The 23,687-nt window shown below is 43.5% G+C and overlaps 1 protein-coding gene across 3 annotated transcripts in view; it reads left to right on the top strand.

Annotated features, from left to right (window-relative positions):
- Positions 1–12,133: 12,133 nt before the first annotated feature.
- The window catches only part of ANXA6 (annexin A6), a 59,740-nt gene continuing 48,186 nt past the window's right edge, over positions 12,134–23,687 (top strand). For all 3 annotated transcript variants that reach the window (XM_044454445.1, XM_044454444.1, XM_044454443.1), the window contains exons 1-2: positions 12,134–12,266; positions 18,165–18,220. In XM_044454445.1, coding sequence (XP_044310380.1) covers positions 18,203–18,220 — 18 coding nt within the window. In that variant the 5' untranslated portion in view covers positions 12,134–12,266; positions 18,165–18,202. The remainder of the gene's footprint in view (positions 12,267–18,164; positions 18,221–23,687) is intronic.

Here is a 23,687-nt window from a genome sequence, read left to right as displayed (position 1 = left end):
GGTTTGCAAAAACAGAAAAAGAAAGCGGGGGGGAGGTCCTTAAGAGAAAAACACCCATGTCACATATGAAGCAGTCGGAGATGCTCCCAAACCGACATTAATGACTGGAAAACTTGAGTCAATTGTTGTTCCTTCTTCAACCAGCAGGTTGCAGGGTTGCCTTACATGGTAATCAACCAGTCTAGTGACGGATTTGAAGCTGAGCTTTTTAAAAGCTGGGAAGTGATATAAAAATAGAACCAATTAGCATGCCCATCCACTCCCCACCCCAGGTGGCTTAAAACCTTCCTGCCCTCACCCAAAGTGTCAGGGAGAACAGGATCAGTGGCAGAGCACATGGCTCGCCCCTTCAAAGGTCTGGATGATGTGAAAGGCTTTTCCTCCAGTGTTCACCTGGGAGAACTCCTGCCAATCGGAATACTCAATACTGAGCTACATTAACAGATAGTCTAATCTAGGAGAAGGCAATTGCCGAGGTTGCAAAATTCCCAAGACAAGTGTTCTTTCTGAAATCATCACTCTTGCTCTGGCGAAGGTTGGTTCCTACACACACACTGCTACCACCGCTTTCACTAGCACTGTATTATGCTTTGCTATGCATCCCAAGAATTAATACGCACTTTCAGTTCCTATTTCTCACATACTTCTGCACATATTTTCATGAGGCTCATTTTGGAGCTTTCAAAATAGTTTTTACTTGCTGTAAGAAAGAAATATTCTCATAAACTGAGGATGCTGGTGATTTTCCTCTTCTCCAGCATCCTATAGTCTGGCTCACTACTGTGGCCTGCCTATAGTGAATCCTTTCCTCACAAGTGGCCCCTTATTTTTTTATTATTTATTTTTTCGATTTATATCCTGCCTTTTTCCTACAAAGGGCTCAAGGCAGCTTACATCATTCTCCTCCTCCATCTTATCCCCACAACAGCAACCCTGTGAGGTGGGCTGGGCTGAGAGTCTGACTGGCCCAAAGCCACCCAGTGGGCTCCATGGCCGAGCGGGGACTCGAACCCAGATCCTCTGAGTCCCAGTCCCAGGCTCTTAACCACTGCACCACACTGGCTTTATGTAGCCAAAATGGCCACATGCACAGAGGAAGACAGCAGCAGGCTGAGGGAATTCTAAAGTCCACAGAAGCAAACAAACAAGACGGTGTTGTCAGAACAAGTGACTTCACTTACTGCCACGCTGACCAGAGAAATGCATGCTCCAGTCACAACAAGCAAGTTATATTTTTTCGTCCCATAAATGACTGTGCCCTAGAGCAGTTGGTCATGGCACCTTCAGGTTACGTGGCAGCATAGAAATGAAATGAATAAATAAATGCAACTGATCAGAGAAGCAATCCTAGGTTAATCCTAAGAGGTGTCTCCCTGGACCTTGCAAGAGATGTGAGTGTAGTTAAACCATCTGAGAACAACGATCACAGTGCTCTACATTTAACTGGCTGATTGATGTCTAGGATTGGCAAAGAGGCATGTGAAGGAAGACATGATGGAGCTGTACAAGATGATGCAAAATGTGGAGTCAAATCGTGAAATATTTTCCCCTCCTTTATAAGCAGCCCAGGGTCGTTCCACAAAACTAACAGGCAGAAGATTCAGGAAGGATAAAAGGAAGCACATTACATGTTATGGAAGCATTTAATGCACTTCCGTAACATGTAATGATGACTATTAATTTGGGCAGCTTTGAAAGGGGATTATTATTGTTACAGTTGTATCTTGCCTCTTTTTATCTTGCAAGGAACCCAAAACCCAAGTCAGCTGAAATATTCCTATTCTTCCTCCATTTTATTCTCACAACAACCCTGTGAGGTAGGTTAGGATGAGGGTCAGCAAGTGGCTCAGAGTTACTCAGTGAGTTGCATGGCTGTGTGGGGACTAGAAGGCAAATATCCTAAGACCAGCACCCTAACCACCACTCCAATATGCCCACGTAAAACAGGTGCAGGGGAACACAGACAGGTGGGTGCTCTTGTACTCACCTCTTGTTCGTGGGTGCCTGTGGGCTGCTGGTTGGCCCCTGGGAGAACGGAAAGCTGGTTTAGACGGGCCCTTGGGAGGATCCAGCATGGCTGTTCTTATATTCTGTGGTCTTAAATCTTTAGAGGGAGGAGACTAATGTGACATGGTGGGCCGAACAGCTCGGTTTTATGATAGGGTGGGAGGAACTGGTGGGATGGGGAATGAAATGGACTATTTTGAAAATGGGCATGGCTGACCATCTGGAACCTAGAACAGAAGCATTGCATGTATCGACATTTTATTGTATATCCCCCATGTAAGAATGTGTGTCATACAAACTTTGTTGCGCTGTATTGCTGTCTTGTAATGTCTGTTGTGGTTCTTTATACAATAAAATCTAAGAAAAAAGGCAGACTTTCTGGCAGGTGATTCTAGGTGAATACTAGAATATTTCTGCGCCAGATTAAGGCGGCCCTCTTTTCAGTCTTAAGTACTTACTTGGCCACCCAGGAGCTTGAAGGGGATCACACGGTGTTTCACACGCTCATTCTTCTGATATCCCTTGTTATTGTCTATTTTTACTATCAGCTTTTGGTTGTTTTCAAGTTTTCATTTTTTCTGATTTTATATTTTACTGTATTTTCATCATCTGTTTTTATGGACTGTGTAAACTACCCTGAGAGCTTTGGCTGTATAGCGGTTTGGTGATATAGAAATGATTGTAATAATAAAAATATTTGAAATTTCATCAAGACTGGCTGCAATCCCATATACTCACATACTCTCCAAGTAATTTATGGCTCAATATTCCCAGATAATTATGTATACTCGTACAAGATTGAGCTGCATGCTTCCTATGTATGGTAAGAAAAAGATAGTCTGCTCCTTCAACAGAGCAAAGAGAAACAAGTATTGCTATTGGAAAAGTAAATAGACTTTAACGAAATTTCTTGCAATATTTAGACAACTGCCACAGAGTCATGCTTTGGAGCATGTCAAGACAGCTGCTTTGGGGGTAATTGTGCCTGGAGTTCTTTTTTGTGAGATCTCTGGTAACAGCTTGTGATGCAGCTGCTATAAGTGAAACCAAGGCAGTGGGTGCCTGCGATATGCCACCCTTACAGAGATTCACTAGAATTTTCAGTTCCAGACTTGAGTAAGCCAGCCCTTATGAAGAATGAGATTATCAGCCTTCCCAACAGTCAAGTTCAACCGATTTAAGAGAAGCCAGACTGAAAACACAAAGAGGAAGTTTATCCTAATTACCATGTTGCTTTTACTATAAGAATGAAATGGCTGCCTCTAGCACTGAGGTTTTTGTACAGTCAAGCGTTCAGAAACAGATGCACAGGCAAGGCATGTAAGTAAAATGCCAGAAATAAAAAAAACTGCATTTAGTGAAAAAAAAAATTCTGGCAATGCTTCTTGAAAAAAAAAGTAGCTGATGGATCGTATCTCAGAGCCAAGAGAAGCTGCGACTCCAATTTGTCTTTTCCCACCCCCTTTAAAAAAATAAAGTAAATCTCCATTCATACCATATATGGTCTGAGAGTTATGTTTTATAACAATTGGTCTTAATGGGAGGCACGTGACATTTCTGAGTTCTTCTAGTCTGTTCTTCCAGGGAATGCCTGCTGCTGTAACTATGATGGCCAGGCTGGGCTGCAGGTTTGGGGGGCCCTGGGGGAAAGATCTCTGTGGTGACCCTTCAACCTCTGTCTGCTGGCACGGGCAGGCGGTGGGGGCCAGGGTTTTGCATGATGCCTGGCACCTGAGCCTGGTCACCCTTTAAGCATTCCACAATGCCCCAGCAAAATGCTATGAGGGGGCCACTGTGGAAATCAAAAGGGTGGCTAAGCACCACCTTGGCCACTAGCTGGCATGCCCAGCCAGAAAAGGAAAATTAAAAGATGGTCCAGGGAGGGCACCAGGACCCTGGCAGCTGCCTAAGGATGCCAGTTTCTTTGATCTAAGTATTAAATTTTCTCAGAATCTAGACCTGACTTGCCTTTAACACCATCAGCACACTTCAACAAATGCTACAACTAAGCCTACAATCTTGTGTATACTTACTTGGGAAGTAACCGGTTCTGATGATCATAAAGGAACTTGCCAACGCCACACATGCAGACACCCCAAACAAACAAGGCACTGGACTGGCTTGCACATCCAACTGAAATGGTATTTAGGACCATTCCACATATTAACCGCCTTTTAAAGTGTATAATCATGTCTTTCTTCCCATAGTTCCCAAGAGCCATGCTGTCTGGGTAGTTTATAGCAAATTTGTATTAAAAATAAACAGCATGATGAAAATACATGTGTTTGCAAGCTACATGAGTAGCTTACAGGTGGATGCATACACTCATCAGGGATGGCCAGTTTCTTTGGGATGAGAATTACTGGCTTTGGCACCTGCTGGATCATGGCTGTCCTTTCACACACTCCCTAGTGCAGGAAATTAACTTGCAAGAAGTCTCATTTAAAAAGTAAAGCTCCATTCCATGTAAAGCTCCATTCCAAGACTTAGCTTGTACATGAATGATCTTGTCTCTTTACATTTCTGAGATTTTCTTTCTTTCCCACTTTGCAAGGAACCAGTACCAAATGTGTCTGTATTCTCTCATGCCTTCTATTATTTATTTGTTTATGTATTACATTTGCATGCTGTCTCATAGCTAAGGGCTCCCTGGGTGGCACAATAAGGATAAAAAAAATCCAGATTAATAGGTAAGACCATAAAGTAGAATAAAACTATAAAATCCAATATACATCATGAAGTCCAACTAGTGTATTACACAAGACAGGAGCACATGGTGTACAAAGCGAGCGGTAAGGTCCGGGGTGTGGGTGGTAAGCTGTCCAGACAAGGATGCCAGGTCCAGGACACAGGTTCATGGCTGATTCTTGCAGCAGGACCAGTGACCAGGGGCATGTTGGTTTAACGGTCCAGGGTCAAAGCCAGTGAGACAGGACATTCCAATAACAGTCAGTCCAAGATCACAATGCAAGAAAACAATCCAGAGGTCAAGTGCCAGGAAGACAGAATCTGAGGGAGGCAGGTTCGAGAAAGAAGGATGCAGTTAGCTGAGAAGGCCAGGCAGGCTGGGAACAAGGATGGAAGCATGCACAGGCTAGAACAAGGCAGGCAGATGCAAGGAACCAGAATACAAGGGAGTCACAGAGACAACTTAGTTGCTGTAGCAAAGTGCAGAAGTGCAAATAAGTATTTTATACTGGTCTCCAGGGCCTCTGCTGCACTGCATAATTGCCCCTCAGCTGTTTCCTGCAAGAACCTGCAAGAGTCTTCCTGATTCTCCAGGCACTTGCATGATCACTTAGGCCCTGATCCTGACAGTACCCCCACACACTGAGAAATGGGGGTTCCACACTCCTTATTTATTTATTTAGAAAATTTCTAGGCCGCCCCATTCACCGAAGCAAATTTATTTATTTACAAATAAATAAATTAAAATACATAAATAACAATATAAAATACACATAACTGTATAAAATAAGTCGCCCTGGCCAAAAAACTTTAAAATAAAAATAACATTAACAATTAAAATGACGCTTGAATAAAAAGGTCTTCGCCTGGTGCCGAAAAACAAATAACGACGGCGCCAGGCGGACCTCTCTGGGGAGCGCATTCCATAGATTGGGCTCCACCGCAGAGAAAGCCCTCCTCTGAGTACCTATCCCCCTAATTTCCTTCACGGAAGGTTCCCGGAGAAGGGCCTCTCCCGCTGATCTCAGGGGGCGGGCGGGCATATATGGACGTAAGTGCTCCTTCAGGTAGCCAGGACCCAAGCCGTTTAGGGCTTTATAGGTCATCACCAACACCTTGAATTGGGCCTGGACTTCAATGGGAAGCCAGTGAAGCTGACAGAGGACTGGAGTCATGTGAGCATAACGCCCAGTCCCCATCAACAGCCTGGCAGCTCTATTCTGAACCAATTGAAGTATCCAGATCGTCTTCAAGGGTAGCCCCATGTAGAGCGCATTGCAGAAGTCAAGTCGGGAAGTCACCAACGCGTGTGTCACTGTCGCCAGACAGTTGTACTCCAGGTAGGGGTGCAGCTGATGGATCAGCCGAAGCTGAAAGAAAGCGCTCCTCGCCACCGCTGTCACCAGAGCTTCCAGTGAAAGCTCTGGGTCGAGGAGCACTCCCAAGCTGCGGACCTTGTCCCTAAGAGGAAGTGCAACCCCATTCAGGACTAGGTTCAATTCACCCTCACCGAAGCTCGATCCACCGACCAACAGCACCTCCGTCTTGTCTGGATTGAGCTTCAGTTTTTGGCCCTCATCCAGCCCATTACCTCGGCCAGGCACCGGTTCAGCACAGCCACTGCCTCACCTGGATTGGTGGAAAATGAGAGGTAGAGCTGGGTATCATCAGCGTATTGATGATTCCGCAGCCCACACATCCTGATGACCTCTCCCAGCGGTTTCATGTAGATGTTAAACAGCAAAAGGGACAAAATGGACCCTTGCAGTACTCCATGGCATAGCTGCCATGGCGCAGAGCCATAGTCCCCCAGCACCACCTTCTGGAAACGGTCATTGAGATAAGAGCGGAACCACTGCAGAGCAGTGCCTCCGACCCCCACTCCCACTAGCCTATCCAGAAGGATACCATGGTCGATGGTATCGAAAGCCGCTGAGAGGTCCAGAAGAACCAACAGGGACGCACTCTCCCTGTACTTCTTCCTGCACAGGTCATCATACAGGGTGACCAAGGCAGATTCAGTACCGTACCCGGGTCTGAAGCCGGACTGAAATGGGTCCAGATAATCAGTTTCATCCAAGAGTGCTTGGAGTTGTCCCGCCACCACCCACTCCAACACCTTGCCCAAAAACGGGATGTTGGCCACTGGTCTATAATTAGTGGCCATCTCTGGATCCAGTGACGCTTTCTTCAGGACCGGTCAGACTACCGCCTCCTTTAAAGAGGCGGGTACCTGACCCTCCCTCAGAGAAGCGTTAACCACTTCCAAGATCCAGATCCCAATCCCGTGCTTGGCGTTATTTATTAACCAAGACGGGCAAGGGTCCAATAGGCAAGTGGTGGGACATACTCATCCAAGCACCTCGTCCACATCATCAGGCTGCAATAACTGAAATTCATCCATTAATTTTGGACCAGGCGGCAGCATTGGTATCTCCCCAGAAACCTCTGAGTCACTAGTAGAGTCTAGCTCGTGACGAATCTGAGCGATTTTCTCCTTGAAATGCTTGGCAAAGTCGTCACAGCAGGCCTTCGAGGGTGGAACCAGATCTTTCTTAGGATCTGGACGAACCAGGCCATGCACCACTCGAAAAAGCTCTGCCGGACGGCATTTTGAGGAGGCAGTGGAGAAGAATTTCTTTTTCGCCGCCCTCCTTCATGGTTCTGGCTTCTCTGTATGTGCTTGATGGAAGGTATGGGCTGGGGACTGTGTATTTTCCCCTATACATAGGGGATCCATAGCCTTCCCAGTCTACTAGAAAAAGGACTCAGGGCAAAGGACTCAGGGCAAACTCTCCTAACTTCTAGAATTTGGGCTACATGATATTCTTCATGCCCATCTACTTCTTCTGATAGAATGGAACATCCTGGGAAAGGATTTGGCCAGAACAATTTTAACTGGGACACATGAAAAACTGGGTGTATCTTGAGGGTATGGGGAAGATTCAGTTTATAGCTCACACGATTTGTGTGTTGGATAACTGGATAGGGGCCCTGGTATTGGTAATTAAGTTTGGCAGAGGGGTGGCTGGACCTATAATGCTCCATGGAGAGTCAAACTTTGTCTCCTACCTGACTAACATGTCCCTCTTGGCATTGTTGGTCCACCTGAGCTTTGTATTTAGCTTTGGGCTGTTCCAGACAATGTATCAATTCTGTAAGTACCTCCTGAATGTGAGTTACATGATCATTGGCAGGAGGGACCAGAAATGATATCAGGAAAAGCTTCCTCACTGTCAGAGAAATACAACAGTGGAACTAGCTGCCTAGAGAGGTGGTGTGCTCTCCCACATAGAGACATTCAAAAAGAAACTGGGCAGCCATCTGAGTGGATGGTGTAAACTGGTGCCTGGCAACAGCAGGAGGTTGGACTCGATGGCCTTCATGGCCCCTTCCAACTCTCCTATTGTATGATTTTATGCAGCTGGAGTATGTAGGAGGTCCCACAGCTGATCCTCCACATTGGCATAAAATGGGTTCTGGCCAGTGCAGGCATGGCTAATGTTGTTATATGGAAATTCTGCCAAGGGCTAATAGCTACTGCTAGACGAGATCAACCCTGACTGCTCTTTAGAAGGCCAGATACTGAAGATGAAACTCAAATACTTTGGCCACCTAATGAGAAGGAAGGACTCCCTGGAGAAGAGCCTAATGCTGGGAACAACAGATGGCAAAAGAAGAAGGGGACGGCAGAGGATGAGGTGGCTAGATGGAGTCACTGAGGTAGTCGGTGTGAGCTTAAGTGGGCTCCGGGGGATGGTGGAGGACAGGAAGACCTGGAGGAATGTTGTCCATGGGGTCGCAATGGGTCGGACATAACTTCGCGACTAACAACAACAACAAGACTTCTCCTCTATCAATTTGTCCAATCTTCTTTTAAATCCATGCAAACTGGTGTCCGTCACCACATCATGTTGAACAGAATTCCACAGTTTAACTACATGCTGTGTGGAAAAAATACTTCCTTTTATCTGCTCTGAATATTCTACCAGTCAGCTTCATGGGATGACTCTGGGTTGAAGTCAGGGCTGACTTTGGGAGGAAGGATGAGGTGGATAGAGCTGTAAAATGCTTACAGTAGCAACTTTTCAGAACATAAAATGTTGTAATATTAGTCTTTTAGCTCTACAGGTGTGTGGAGAATCCATTTGTGCTGACCATGCATTTACTTCCAGGAAGCTGGTAGATACGTTAAGAGGAGATATAAATTAGTAAATATTAAATAGTACTCCGATATAACATTTATCCTTATAATTATCCTGAAGAGAAGCAATTATAGGGCACTGCAAAACGTATGGGTAAAATATATTAGCTGTGCTATACTGTAAGCAATTAGACAACCCAACTTTAGACATGTCATATGAAAGAAATGTGTTGCATCTAAAAGATACAGAAGTTTTCTTGAATAAGACTTAACCTCATACTTCAGATCCGATGCTACAACAACACTCTATTGATTAGGTAAGATGTGACAATCCAGTTCCTTATTCCAATCTTGCTTCAGACGCTGTGTATTATGTTTATTTATGAATAATGTATATATAAATATGGATCACTGTTTGATATAATTGATTGGTCCCAATAAGTGCTTCCGAAGGAAACACTGAAAGTGGCAGGGCCAAATCTTGATTGAAATAAATGATACACTTGAACGTACTGCCATTCAGCTATAGAAGGTAAATTGTATTTGGTACCAGGAATTACAAAAACTCATCATCAGTAGCCACTAGTTGATCTGAGATAAGAATCAACTTATCCTTCAAGTATGCCACAAAAACATGTCTTACCAATTGTTAAATCCGGGTTTCTCCATTCAGTCAATTTAGCACAAGAAAATGGATCAGACGGTACTTGTCATGACACGATGCTGCAGAAGGGACTTTATCCATGTAATGTGCAAAGAACCTAATGCCATCCTGGAAGGAATATTCCAAAAATGAACAAGGTAGAAAAGTCAAATCACAGTAGAAACCACCACCACCTCAAATTTAGCCCAGGCTGACAAATAGCCCTGATGGTATAAAGCAAGATCTAGGAAAATGAAGTAAATAAATAAAGGCAAACCTACCTTTTTAAATTGGAAATTGCATCTTTTCAAGGATACTCATGGCAAGGAGGACTCCCACACTGCAGAAAAATCTATGAAACACAGCACTGAGCTTTTGAAACTATTTGCCAGGTGGAAATAACATTCTTGCATATAACATAGATAATTCAAAATGTAACATTCTTCATGCACGTGTTTCCCATACCCCAGAAATTCATCTTTCAAAATATCCATCCATCAATATGCCATGCAATCTCATTAATCAAGTAATTCAAATTTACCCTGATCATTTGTGAGATGTTATTACCTATTTGGGAATAATTATTTCCAGAGACATCAAGATTCCATCAACATTGCCAGTAAGTTAATACACTATGAAATGCAGTATTGGTTCAGGTTTTAACCAGTTAACTGAATAGCCAAACAAATCATCAAAAGTATTAATCACATCAAAACCAAAACTGATGTCTAGAGTTTAGATGGAAACAATAAAAGATCAGCAGCATAAAAATGTTACATTTTATACACAAGTATGAATGCTACCATTCTGACAGTACACTCCAGAAGTTTCAAACAAAAATTAAATACCAAAAGGGAAATTAGACACCCCTGTCTGGAACCTCTCCCAACTGACAAGGAATCCAAAATGAGACTACTGATCATAATTCTTGCTTTTAAGATTGAAAATAAAATGCTGAGCCATTAAAAAAAACAGAAAAGCCAAAATTGCTCAATGAAAATGCATTTCCAGTAAATTTATCAATGGTACCCTGATCTGTTCTGTCACTATGGGGGGGAACAATCCTATAGCCCCTAGACATTGTCTGCAGGGTCATAAGATGGTTTGAATTCCTGGATCCAAAGTCAGAAACACCTCGCTGATCTTGGAACTGAGAAAAAGAATTCTGGTGCCCCTTCCCTATTCCTTCATGGCTAGAGCAGAAAAACCACACTGGCTGTTCTCCAGTCAGGAAGCCAACCTTGGAGAGGGGGGCAAAGGTGAGATTTCAGGGAACATGAAAGGAAGGAGCCTGGGATGGCCAGAATCTGAGGTTTCCTGAAGTTGCTGCAGCCTCCTTCCCTCTTCCTTTCAAACACCGCTGCTGGACAGCTGAATATGGCAGCCTAGCAAAAATGCGAAATCTTCCCATTCTGTGCTGCATGAGTATGTGGTTCCTGCTTATTTCTGTAGCATGGAATCTATCTCACAAGTAAAGTCAGGTTATCAGTCCACTTAGTATGTTTAATTAAGCTCAACTGATCTTCTTGAACCTATGTTGAGGTAACATACTGCAATCTACCTGCCAGAATAGCAGCAAATGTTTTAAATCTCCATTAATTAAACAAGCTGAATGTCCAGTAAGTGTGATCCTTGCCAGTAATAGTGGCATCATCAAAGGGAGCCCAATTCAAAAATATGTTCATAAAAACTGTGAAGCTTTGGAACTAACAGGCTGGAAAATGTTTTGTACCACTCAGTTGGAAATCCATTCAGACCAGGTGATTTTTCCAATTGCTTTCCTATTTTCCTCCATAAAGAAAGGAATTGAGAAAAACAGCCATTTGTGAAGATCAACATGAGAGATCAAAATGAAAAAGCGTATATTGTACCTTTCTCAGTATTAATACCTAAAAATAGCCTTTCATTTTTTCCTGTATAATGGGCCAGTATCTTACTGGGATCTTCACCATTTTCCTAATATTCCTGTCACAAACAAATTATGGCAAAGTATGCTGGTGGTGAAAGAATATTATTCAACTCATTTTAACTTTCTGCAACTTCTGAAAAAGTTGCATAGTTGAAATCTGTGGGTTTGCCATTTGTTCAACTTTTTATTTAGAGATATTTGAGGGTTTATGTTTTATTGTGTTATGCTACCTTGGGAGGACCTGAAAGGCGGCCAAAAATATTTTAATTAATTAATAGCATTCACTAGTGCAAAGGCACTAGTCAAAGGCATTCCCTGTATGCATGTTTTTAGTACTTCTGTAGTGGGCTATCTCATTCATTCAATCCCCGCCAGTCATCCACTCGTCTGGATGCTTACTCAGAAGTAATCTGACCCATTTCAATAGAATCTATTTCCATCAGCAAAGTGTGCATAGGATTGCAACCTGAAGCACCCCGACAGACAGACAACCTCTCTCTCAAAACCTTCCAAGCAAAGCGAGACGATCCCATGGCAAGGGATGCACGCAGAGGCATTCTGGAGTGCAAGATGTGCCATTCCGGGAGCTCGCTTTTCCCGCCGCTCCAATCCGTGGCGAAGCCTGCAGGCCTGCAAGCGTCGCTGCGTCTCCCACCTGGAGGGCGAGCGAGGGTGGCGTCGAGCGCCGGCCAAGACTGGAAGGCACCGCAGAGTGTGACGTTGCCACTCGAGCTGAGCGGAGGGGAGGGGAGGAAAGAAAACAGCTGCATTGCACCGAGGTCAGCCTTTGCTTCGCCGTATCGGGTGCGGGCTTCCTTGCTGCAGTCGGAGAGGCGCCTTCCAGCAGCTCCAGCAGAACAGGCCTTGGCCCTCCGGTAAGTAAGTTTATAAGGGTGGCCGGAAACGCGGGTGGACAAGAGAGGGAGGAGATGCCGGGTGTGGAGATGGGGATTCTAGCAAGAGCTGCTCTCGTAAGTAGCTGCAAAAATGGCTGTTATTGCAGTTTTTTCTTTTTGGGTGTGAGATTTTAAACTAACGTCCTCTTTAATGCAAGCTCTTTGCTTTGTAATGCAAACTAACGAGGGGGTCGGAAGATCTGCATAATCCATGCTCCTCACTAGCTAGAAAACTTGGCTGAGTTTCCATGAATAAGCTACGGTGTTTGTAGGAACCGGTAGGTGTGGTCCAGCCAAATAGCCGAGGATACTAATCTTGGATGAGTTATAATAGGTATTGTATAGAAATATTTTTTTAAAAATGCAGAACATAAACCAAAACGGTGCAGTAGTTAGCAAGTAGTAGTAGAAGCTAAATTTGTTCAATGCCAATACGATATATGGGGCATTTTAACTATATGGGCGGGGGGGGGATGAAAATGGTATCCATAAAGTAAGATAATCATAATTTAGTTCTCAGCTCTAGAATAAATATTGGGCATTTCTTCAGCTGGTTAAATTTCAGTCTGGACGATGGAATACTTCCCTGTTCTAGCCTGTACCTATATATTATAAACGATTAATTTCCGAGTGGAAAATTATGGGCAGCTAGAAGGCAACTGGTTTGTGGTTGCATTTTTGTTGTAATGGCCATGAGATTGCATTTGAAAATAAACCTTATTTCCTTAAGATCTCTGTCACAAACTAATTGGAGGGGGCTTTGGGGGGGATGTTTTGTGTCCTAAAATATTCAGTTCAATTGTATGTATATTCTGGAACAAAGCGAGTATTGTAGGTCAAAAGGGTTAAAAAGTCACAAACCTTCTAAATCATGTGAGCAAACCATGACATTTTGGATTATTTTAATTTTTTTCTTGGATTCAAGACCCCTTTAAGCTCTGAACCCAGAGACGTGGTGGATATACTAGGAAATAACACCCTATTGAATACAAAGGAGCATACCTCCAAATAAGTACAGGCTTGCCACCTTTGTACAAATGCTTAAATCCTGAGTAAATTGGCAATTCAGGTTCTAAAAGAAGGACGCTCTACATGTAAGACTTGTGTTGCAGTTGCACAATCTAGCCAGTTTTGTTAATATATAAAAGGTGCATTTCTTTGTAGGTTTAGACAAAAAAAAGTACTAAAGATGGGGTGCTGTCCATGCTTCAGCCAGCCCTGGGTGTGGGGAGGATTTTGTATGTTTAGGTATGCATAGGATTGCTCCCTAATTTCTTTTGGACTGGGTGGAGTATGTGCAAACCATATTGCTTCAGGAATAATTTTAGGCCACAATCCAGTATCTGCTTGGCCCGGAGTAATCCCCAGTGAACAGAGTGGAACTTCTTAGGCGACATGAATGGGACTGCGCTGTTATTTTTTAAAGTTGAAAATGAAAACCTTTGTGGGGCTTATGATGTTAGATTTGAAGAACTGCCTTTGTACCATACCGCCAACAATGTTTAAAAATAACCCTCACAGTTAGACACTGCCAGACTCTGCTGGCCTGTATTTATGGATTATATATATTACAATGAAAATCTCTGGTCTGTTCAAAAGAGGATTAAAAGCACGAACAAACTGCCTTTGTATCTTTTCATCAGTATCATTGATGGGGAGGGTAAGCCACTGAAAAAGGGCCAACTTTCCATTTCTGAGGTGGAGGAGATTCTGACAGATCTCTAAAGATTAATACTCTGTTTGCTCATGTCTTTCGTTCAGGGACACGCTTGCAGTCTCATTCATTCATTCTGCTAAATCATTTACCAGGAATGTTTTCAAAATGGCCTTTTGAGATGCAGTCCTTTGCATGTTTTCTTATAATGACATCCCACTGTGTCCCCTTGTAGGCGCATTTAGAATTTCATTCCAAAGCTCTTACAAAATAATTGTGACCAAGCCTCCCCTAACCCGTAGGAAGATCTCCTGCTCACTTAAACTCTCAGACCATCAAAATTGCTGGCTTGGCTTCAGCCAAGGATGGGAGTCTTGAAGTTTTCAGAGGTAGTTTCAGCTCCACTGGATCCTCTTGCATAGGCTCATTATCTGTGTGAATTAAGTTACCTCCAGTCACTGCTTATTTGACTCTGCTTTGTTATCTTTCCTTTCTGTGACTTGTGTTTGTCTTTAGGTGACTGAAATCACCTGGTTATTTGTCTTTGTCTTTTTGTTGGTTAAAGCTATTGCTAGGGGACAGAGAGGGTATAGATTCTGACACCATCCATGGAGAAAATGCAGCAATATCTTTGCATGAAGTTGGGGTTCTGGGGCTTGTTAATCTGGACCCTTTTTAAGCTCAAGTACTTACCAATTTCAGCAATTTGTGAGCAGCCATGATGGACTAAAATGGTGACAGTCTGTGTAGTAATATTTTCTGGTTCAGCTTTGCATCCTGGAGTGCCATCCTTGAAGCCCACTGTTCCAATGCTCTGTGTATTCCAGTATGATATGTCTGGAAGAATAACTTATGTATCACTTATTGACCTATGGGGTTTGGACTATCTAACATCAAAAGAAGCTTCTTGCCTTCTTTTTACTATGTGCCATTTAAAAATATGCATTGAATTTTGTTTTAACAAAAACAAAACTCATAGTTGCACAAATAGAAAGCAGTGCAAACAATGTAATAATGATACACATACTTAAATAATACAATAACAGTGCTACCTCCACTAGGACCAATACATGCTATTTAATGTAAAATCATTTATTCATTCAAGTTGTTCCATGTGGTATTTTCTATATATTTTTCTCTGAAAGGGGTACTTGGGTAAGTTAAGTTTTTTTTCTTCCACATGCTGAAATCTTACTTTCAAGTCAATGTCAATAAGAGCTTACACATTCTGGCAACACTGTGCTCTTAAGTTTCAGATCATCAGGATAAAAATGTTTTAATAAATAATAAATAAAATAAATGTGAGTTTCTGGAAGGTTGGGATGGAAAATGAAGCAGCCTACTTATGCATTCCACATTGAAGTGTTACTTCCTCAGTATCTTAATGAATACATAGCTATATTCTGGTCAGAGCATCAGAACAATGCCCTTTCTTGGTTAGTGTGCAGTCTCTGACAGAGGTAGAATACACGGGAAGTCAAACCACTTTCTTACCAAGAATGCTCAGAATAGGACTGATCTCAAGGGTCAGCATGAGCGAGCACTTGCCCAGGGCCCACAATATCAGCTGGGCCCCAGTGACTGAAATCCCCTGGGCTTGCACCGCCTTTGCACTCTTGCAGTCTGTGTGTTCACCTGCTTCTCAGTGTGGCCCAGACAACAGTGATAATGGGAAGGGGGAGCCTTGATGAGAGAGAGAATGAGGACCAATAGCAGCTCATGGCAATGGAGGAAAGAAAGTAGAGTTGCTGAGACAGGGCCCCAGTGAGAAGGCCTTGCCCAACATGCCTTGAAAACCTACAGCCAGCGCTGCTCAGAAATGTTAAGCTACGGACCAGCATGTGACACTTCAGTCTGGAGCAAAGAATGCCCCATCCTCAAGTATTTCTAGAATCATGCTCTGGGTAGCTGCTTCTTTGTGTCTTGCATGCTCCCCATGGTCTGAGCTAATTTCTACTGAGCATACTAGATGTGTTCCCCCTTTCAGATAGATTTTTCTTCAACAAAATGCTGCATTACAGGACCTGCAAATAACATACTTGGTTCACTCCTAACAGAGAGTCTTAATGTATCTGTTTTTCCATCCAGAGCTGAACCAAAACAGCATTTGTTGCCCTGTTTGCAGACTTCAAGGAGAGGTTTTAATTCAACAATCCTTCAATGCAACTTATGAATGGACCAAAGCATTGGCTCGATTGCGTGCCTGCCTGTAGTGACTAGGCTCTTGTTTGGTGCAATTAGCTTTTCTTTCAGCTACATAATGCAGCACCAAAGTGGACACAAGAAACAATTCCTTCTCTCTTATTTGGTTTCATGTCATTGCTATGTAGCCAATCAGATTTCTTTATATGATGACATCTGAAGCCAGGTCAGAGGGAGGGCATTTTTTCCTACCTTTCCTCTGGCAAAGCCAGAGAAGGGAAAAGGAAATTGCACGAAGCATTGTTTGGTACCAAAACCATAAATGAACTGGTAGTGAAAGGCTAGCAAGACCTTTCTGTGAAAGACTGAAAGTGATGATGGTTATACATTATTTCCAGCACTGGCGGCAACTGGTGTATACTAGTTGCTGGGGAACATGGGTGGGAAGGGCACTCTTCCATTCATGTCCTGGTTTGGTTGGCCACTGTGTGAACAGAGTGGTGAACCAGCTGTGCTTTGGGTCTCATTCAGCATAACTTTTCTTATGGTCTTTACGTCTCCTTCCCCCAAATGCCCTTCTTACATCAAAATCCCTCATTTTAGAACATTCAGCTCATCTGTGTCACATGCTGCTTGCAACCAGCAGTGTTCCTGTGCAGCCAGTCCTCACAGGCTTCAATCCCTGGTCCTACAACTCATGGCTTGTTTGTGGTTCTTAGAACCCCTTAGAATTCTCAAGCCCTGGGAGACTGGCAGTAAGGGAGACAACCCTGGCCATTATGTCTTGCTGTAATCATGCTTACCCATTCTGAGTTGCAATATAATGGGTACATTCATGAAATCCAGAGGTACTGCATGAGAGCAAGTATTGCTCCTTGTTGTGTATCTCTGTGTTATATGATGCCCTTTGTTCTATGCACAAATTATGTTTTACAGCTCATGCTAAAATATCAAGCATGAAGCTGTCCTTGGAAAGGTGTTGTTTTCTTTTTCTCTTTTGTGGTTCTGTAGCACACTTACTGAAGACTGATGGGTCACTTTCTCAGTGGATCTCAGCCCAGTAGACAAGACCGCAGTGCAGTGATAAGCTGCTTGCCAGGAACTGCCATATATTTTTATGGAATGAAAAGGCCCACTCCTTACAGAACTGACCTGTGCTTACAGTGTTTCCCTGATGTGCACTTTTCCTTTTTTTTTTTTTTTTGAACAAAACTGCCCAAGAGCTTTGAAGGGAAAATAGTGTGTGCTTTTCTGCATGCAGTAAACTGATGCTGCGTTCTCTCCCTCTGATTATGTTGGGTTTTTTTTAATGTAAAGGAATTTCAGTAGCATGTGAAATTAAACTTGCTGAATGGATGTGGGTTCAGATTCAGCCTAATGTTTTTCCTGTATCCGTAAATGAAGTTTTATAGTAGGTGTCCCCAACTTGGTGACCTCTATCTTGAGGGAACTAGGTTGGAAAAGACTATTTTATGGGACGAAGGACATTTAATAATAACTTTTAAATAATGTTTTGAGACACAGACAAGTGACAGTTACTGCTGAACTATCTGGCATTTATTGAAGCACCCAACTGATACTGTTCCTCTAGTAATGTCTAGTACAGACCTGTATAAGGTATGCTTATACAGTTATCCCTACATATCTTTGTGATGAAGAAAGAGCACTCCAGAAATATTTGCTGGCGTATCCAAGCTGTGCAGGGCATTAGCAAAGCTTGTGAATAAAGTCCTGAAGTCTGTTTGTCCTGTTACAGACCTTGTGAATTTCACTGGCACTTGTACTCCAGAAGAGAGAAAGGAAGAAATAAGCTATTGCAGTGCTTTGAGTCTTCTCACTCCAGTTTTATCCTGGCAGTGGAAGGGAGCTTATTTAGTGTTTCTCTGCACTTCTAGGAAACCTGGAGACATTTGGCCCATGAGCCAGTACAGAGGCACCTAGTTCAGGGTGTCCGGTATCCAAGAAGGTTTAACCTACAATATCTCCCAGTGACTATGGAGGAGCATTCTAAAGTGTAGGACTTTGGGAGCAATAAAAGTAAAAGACCTTGGTTAACTATTGTTTTTCATTCTGTTTTGCAGCATCCTCCATCTCTCTTATTAATTTTGATCTGGAAACCATGTCAAGCAAAGGAAAGGTAAGGCACTTCAGCCATGATCATATGAGTCTGAGCCCTTGTTTGCTTAAGATACTTAAACTGCAAACCTGTGTGCTTACCTGCAAATAACTCCAAATGAACTCCTTGGAACTTACTTCTGAGTGGGAGTACATAGGATTGCATGATAAGGCTTGATAACCACAACCAGACTGACTTGAGATATTAATGGGTGTCATTCCTAATCTTACAACACTTTATAAAGAAGGAGGTTAGTATAATGATATTGCATGTCTTCATATCTTCTGGAACTTTCTGTCTTCTGAAGCAAGTAACACTTTTTCTCCTGGCAGTGGCAGTTTTTTATGAAGAGCAAGTTCCCAAGCCCAGTTTACATTCTTTCCTGCTGCAGCCAGCATAGATCTAAACACAAAACAGATGTATATTGGAGTTTCCAAAATGAGATCACAGAGAACAAGTAGCATAGGCAAGGATGTCCCCATAGCACTGGAAACAGGGAGAGAGGGATCTGTCTGTTCAGGTACTTAAGTGTGGCATCCAGAGCAGATGTGTCAGAATACTTAGCTGCAGGTTGTTGCAGACCTGGGGCTTACTGAAAGCTGTGTTGGAGCCTTGTAGCCTCAATATATTTTCTCCATAGAAATCTTGACCTCATGAACCTAAAGATTCTCCTTGACTCCCTGCCTTCTCTACCAAAAGCTAGACCTGCCATGAAGAACACTGGTGTATTGTGCTAGTTGAGAGCCTGAGATGTAAATGGTAAAGTCTCTAGTCTGAATCTTGTTTTTGCCATGAACTCACTAGGGGAATGATCTTATGGCCCCTAGATGTTAGCTGAGGGGCCAGAGGATGGTTTGAATTTCCACTTCCAAGTCTGCAGATGGTGCTCCAGCCTCAGCACTGGGATTTGGAACTCTGATTCCCCCTTCCTCATCTCCTTGCAGCCAGAGTGGAAAGACACGCACCAGCTGCTCTCAGAGTGCAGAAGTGTCCCCAGAGAGAGGTTAAAAGGGCATGGGGAGAGGAAGAGACTGGGGTGGCTGCTCTGGTTTTCTCCCCACCCCCACCCCCGAGGCACTGCTGCTGGATAGTTGAAAATGACGGTCTGAGTAAAACTACAGAGTGGGAAAAGCAGGAAGATGAAGATCACCTCTGTGGCGGTTCTTGCTCTGCACGGGATAAGCGTGAGCGTCAGGGTGTGGACTTCCCACAGTACGACTGAGCCCTAGCTGGCTCTAGTCTAGTCATGCTGCTTTCTCATCAGTACCCTACCCATCCCATCTGCCCATGGGGGATAATAATGCTGGCATACTTGGGAAGATTGTTTAAGGGTTACAGCCACACAATGCAAGTGAGGACTTGAATGTGTAGTATGAGTGTTATTCATATTATCATGAATTGCAGTGTTTCAGGTGGTAGACTGGGGCCCGGTCTGTAATAACTCATCTAGAACCTGCTTTTTTAGTTAGTTTATGTCATATCAAAGCTACCTGTATGGCAGGGTGGCACTGAAAGGCAGAATAACTTTTTCAAATGATGTCTGTTTTGTCTTAACATCTTGATGCAACTTTATTTAATCCTTTGGAAGATTTAGACCACTGCTCCAGTGGGAAAGATCCTCAGTATGGCTAAAATATAATGATATACAACCCTGTATATGTACATACAAAACCCAGTGATTCTTGGTCCCTTGACAAATAGCAGAGGTCAGAATGTGCTGTATTTCAGCTCTGCAATCCTTGAGGAATTTACAGTTTGAGCTGAGTTTTCTTTCTGGTAACCGTTTCCCTCCAGCTGCTCCTTCCTATGGCCCCTAGCTGGGAACAGGATGATCTTTCTTGTGCTGTAATATTCCTCCTGGGAGTGGGGAGTGCCTTTGGTCCCTTGAAAGATAGTAGAAGCAGCTATAGTATATGCCCTTCTGCTGAGAAGTCCTGAACCTCATCTTTTGCAGGTGTAATTTTTGCAGATTTGATGACCCGCACGCTTGCCATCAATAATTAAGTGGGTTTTTAGGGGGAGGGCTGGGATGCGAAGTGGAGCTGAGCATGAGCTGTGGCTGGAAGAGGTTTCTGCTGCCCCTACTCATGGAGGCATGGTGGCCCCTCTGGACACAAGCCAGGCCCTTCTTGTGGATCACCCCAGCTGTAGCAGGTGTCTTCCAACCGTCCTCCTCTGTGGGGATGGGTTTTGCTGGCGTTCCACCTTGGCTGGCTCCTAGCAGGCGACTAGGTTTAAGTGTTCAGGTTTTGCGTGGGACTAGAGATATTTGTGGCTTTTCTACTTTTTCAGGGGTTCTGTATGCCTAACCCCACGAATGTGGAGGGCTGACTGTAGTATATTCACTTCCTAAATAATGTTGCTTGATCATCAAGCCCTTAATCTGGAATGGAGGTGTTGGGTCCTGCTGTGGCTTGGACCCAATTTCCACCCAGACAATTCTATGCTCTGTGTGTGTGTTCCCTGATAAATTATCTAGTAGTGGTAAGAAAATAATAGTTGTGATATTCCAGAAGAGGAAATGCAGAGGAAAGCAGGGCAATATAGCTCTGTACTACTAACATGTGGTTTGACAATAACTACTGAATGCCAATTCCCCTAGCTGGGTGTTTGCTTCCTTTCTAGAATTGAATGCAGGTTTCAGAAGCAATGCAATCCCCTGCAAAGCCTGTTTCCTAGAAATGTAAGTAGAGTGAGTTACTATTACCAGTAACTCCTCTTTCATTTTTCTGGAGAAACTGTTCTCCATCTTCATTTTAGTCATGGATGTGGTGATTTAGTCACCCGCATTCCATAATAACTTCTGGTGCCCTGTTAATTCCTGCCTCCTTTGTTTGATGGGCCATCATCATATGCGTACAATGGGCTTGTTTTGCTGATTGGGGTGGCCATCCAGTTGTTTCATTCAGAGATGGTCCGGAATGTTGGTCGTGCTGCATGGCTATTGCCAGACAGGCTGACTGGCTGCAAATGGCGCCTCACCATTTTGCGCATTCAGAACCCCAAGCCCACCCTGCATGAGACCTCTCCACAGGCAGGCAATCCTTCTGAGAGAGCCAGTGGATCTCCCTTACCCCTTGATGCGTTCATTAGCACAGAGCCCTGATAAATATTTCAGGGAGCCTTGGCGGAAATCCCCTGGATCAGGTGTCAATGAACTGCTTGCACAGCTGTTGTTCTTGCTGCAGTTGCTGCTGCTGCTGGAGGGCAGTTCTTACTACTGAGTCTGTTTCTGAACCCAGGAGCAGAGGCATGGGCACTGTTGCACCTGTTGCCACAGGTGGAAGCAGTGGACATACATAGGAAAGTTGAAAGCAAGAGATGCTTTAAATATCAGATTGTGACAACTTCAGAAAGAGATTTAATACACAGTTCAGAGTTGGCTCTGAAATCCAGTGGCTTGCTTTGTGGGAGCAGTGTTTCTCCCTAGGCTGTCCATTTTAGAAACTATTTAGAAACAGTATTCACATGCTCACACTGTGCTTCAGGTTTCTTTCTTTAAAAATGTGGATAATTGCATTCCCTCCTCCTTACTGGGTAAGACCACTGGGGGCTGAGATCTCCACAGCACTATGCCAGTGGTGGGATAGTGAGCTTCAGGGTTTGGTTTGAATCAGTGTATGTAAGACAGAATCTGATTTGTTCAGTCATCATGGGGACGGAGATGCATTTGTGTTAGCCTAGTCTCTAAGCCAGAGGTGGAGGCAGCATGTGGCCCACCAGGTGTTTTGGCTTACAACTCATGTCAGTCTTAGCACAGCCCGTGCGGAGGGATGATGGGCAGTGAAGGCTAAAGCATCTGGAGGGAACACAAGTTGGCCATACCTGTTCAGCTACCACATAAACACTTTCAAGAGAGAACACTTCAGGTCTTTGGGTTTTGTACTAGGGATTTCAAAGAAACATCTTCCAGGAGGTTTGAAAAGAGGCTGGTTGAACATCAGAATCCTTATCCAAAACGTGCACTCTGAATATCATCATCCTGGCTTTCTGCATTGCAGACGGATGCATTTGTGAGACCATCTCTGGTGGTGATAGCCAGTTCTAATGCTGGGGTGCAGGAAGAGAATACTTTCTTCAGTACTTTGCCTCTTTTCCACTTTTTTGAGATTATGGCAGATGGTCAGGCAGACATGCCCCATATGTTCTCAACAAATGTTATATGGTTGGAGTCCCATGTTTTTGCTTAGTGCAGAACTGAGGGTGCTTCAAGTGGACGCTGTTCCAGATGGTGAATCCCTGTGGTCAGCACTGGCCTGTAGCTCCTCCTGTCCTTGTCATGGATTAGCAAGGACAGAGGAAAAACTATGTCTAGACTGCAACAGTCAGTTGGTAATGGATGCACTGTGAACCCCCAGACAGATGTATCCGTTAAATCTGTAACTGTGCTCTTGACATGCCTTGCCAGATTTCATTGCAGTATCTCAAGATGCAAAGAACTGGATTACAAAACAACAACTGATGCTTAAGGGTTGCACTCAACAAAATCCTTAACTTGTGGCCCCAAAATGTTAGGGGCATCTGTCAACGCTAGACTATTTGTGCCAAAGATCTTAAGGCGGGGTTTCTCTGTGGTTGCTGAGGGTAAACAAACAAAAAGGGCATTCTGCTCATATTGTAGAATTGGTGTTGGTTTCCTGACAACTCTCCAAAGCCTTCCAGCAACAGCACAGGTGCACACTTGAATCTCTTCCATGTCTAATAATGCGTGTAGATGTAATGCCGAAGCAGAAAGACTTGAAAATGCCTGTTGAGGTCATGCAGATTCTGTTTCATGGGAATCCATTTATTCCAGCTGCTTTCCCAGACAGCCTGTTCACAGTGCAAGAGGAGTGATGTTACACATTTGTTGCCATATGTCTTTGCTTAAAGTAGGAGTATTCCTGTTCCACTGGTATCATTTCTCCTCAGTGACAGCTGTGCGAATGCATCGTCCTACCTTCATCCTACGTTCTGGCAGCAATGCTTGAGCATTGTCATTTGTGCAGGTCTCACAGGCACTTTGGATGGTGCCTCTGGCACGGGGAGTGGTGAGAGAAGGACCCCACCCACCACTCCCTGCGTCATTGTTTCATAAGCTACTGCACTGTTTTGTTTCTTCTTCATCTAATATCCGTTTTCCATCAGTCAGGTGTGGTATACCCACGTGGCACTTCAAGCAGTGAGTTACACCAGCAGTTTTATGATGCTTGCAAGAAAGTGTGAGCTTCTCCCTGACATGTTTACCTTCATATGCAGGTTATTTGTTTATCCTGAGGAGTATTAAATACCAAATCTTCATGTGCATCCTGAATTGATTCAGTTAGCATGTTGTTGCACCAGTTTGTAGGGTTAATTTGCTTGGTAAGGATGGCAAGTGCCACTTGAAGGATGGAAAAAATGGTAGGGAAGGTTGTATTAAAAGAAGAATAGTATTTAATTTTAACAGAATTTTTTATTATTTTATTTTATTATTTTTTATTATATTATATTATTATTTTTATTATTT

This window comes from Varanus komodoensis, unplaced genomic scaffold (genome assembly GCF_004798865.1).
Source record: "Varanus komodoensis strain SLA01 unplaced genomic scaffold, ASM479886v1 scaffold7_3, whole genome shotgun sequence".
NCBI classification, from domain to species: Eukaryota; Metazoa; Chordata; class Lepidosauria; order Squamata; family Varanidae; genus Varanus; species Varanus komodoensis.
This window is presented reverse-complemented; position numbering and strand designations above follow the sequence as displayed.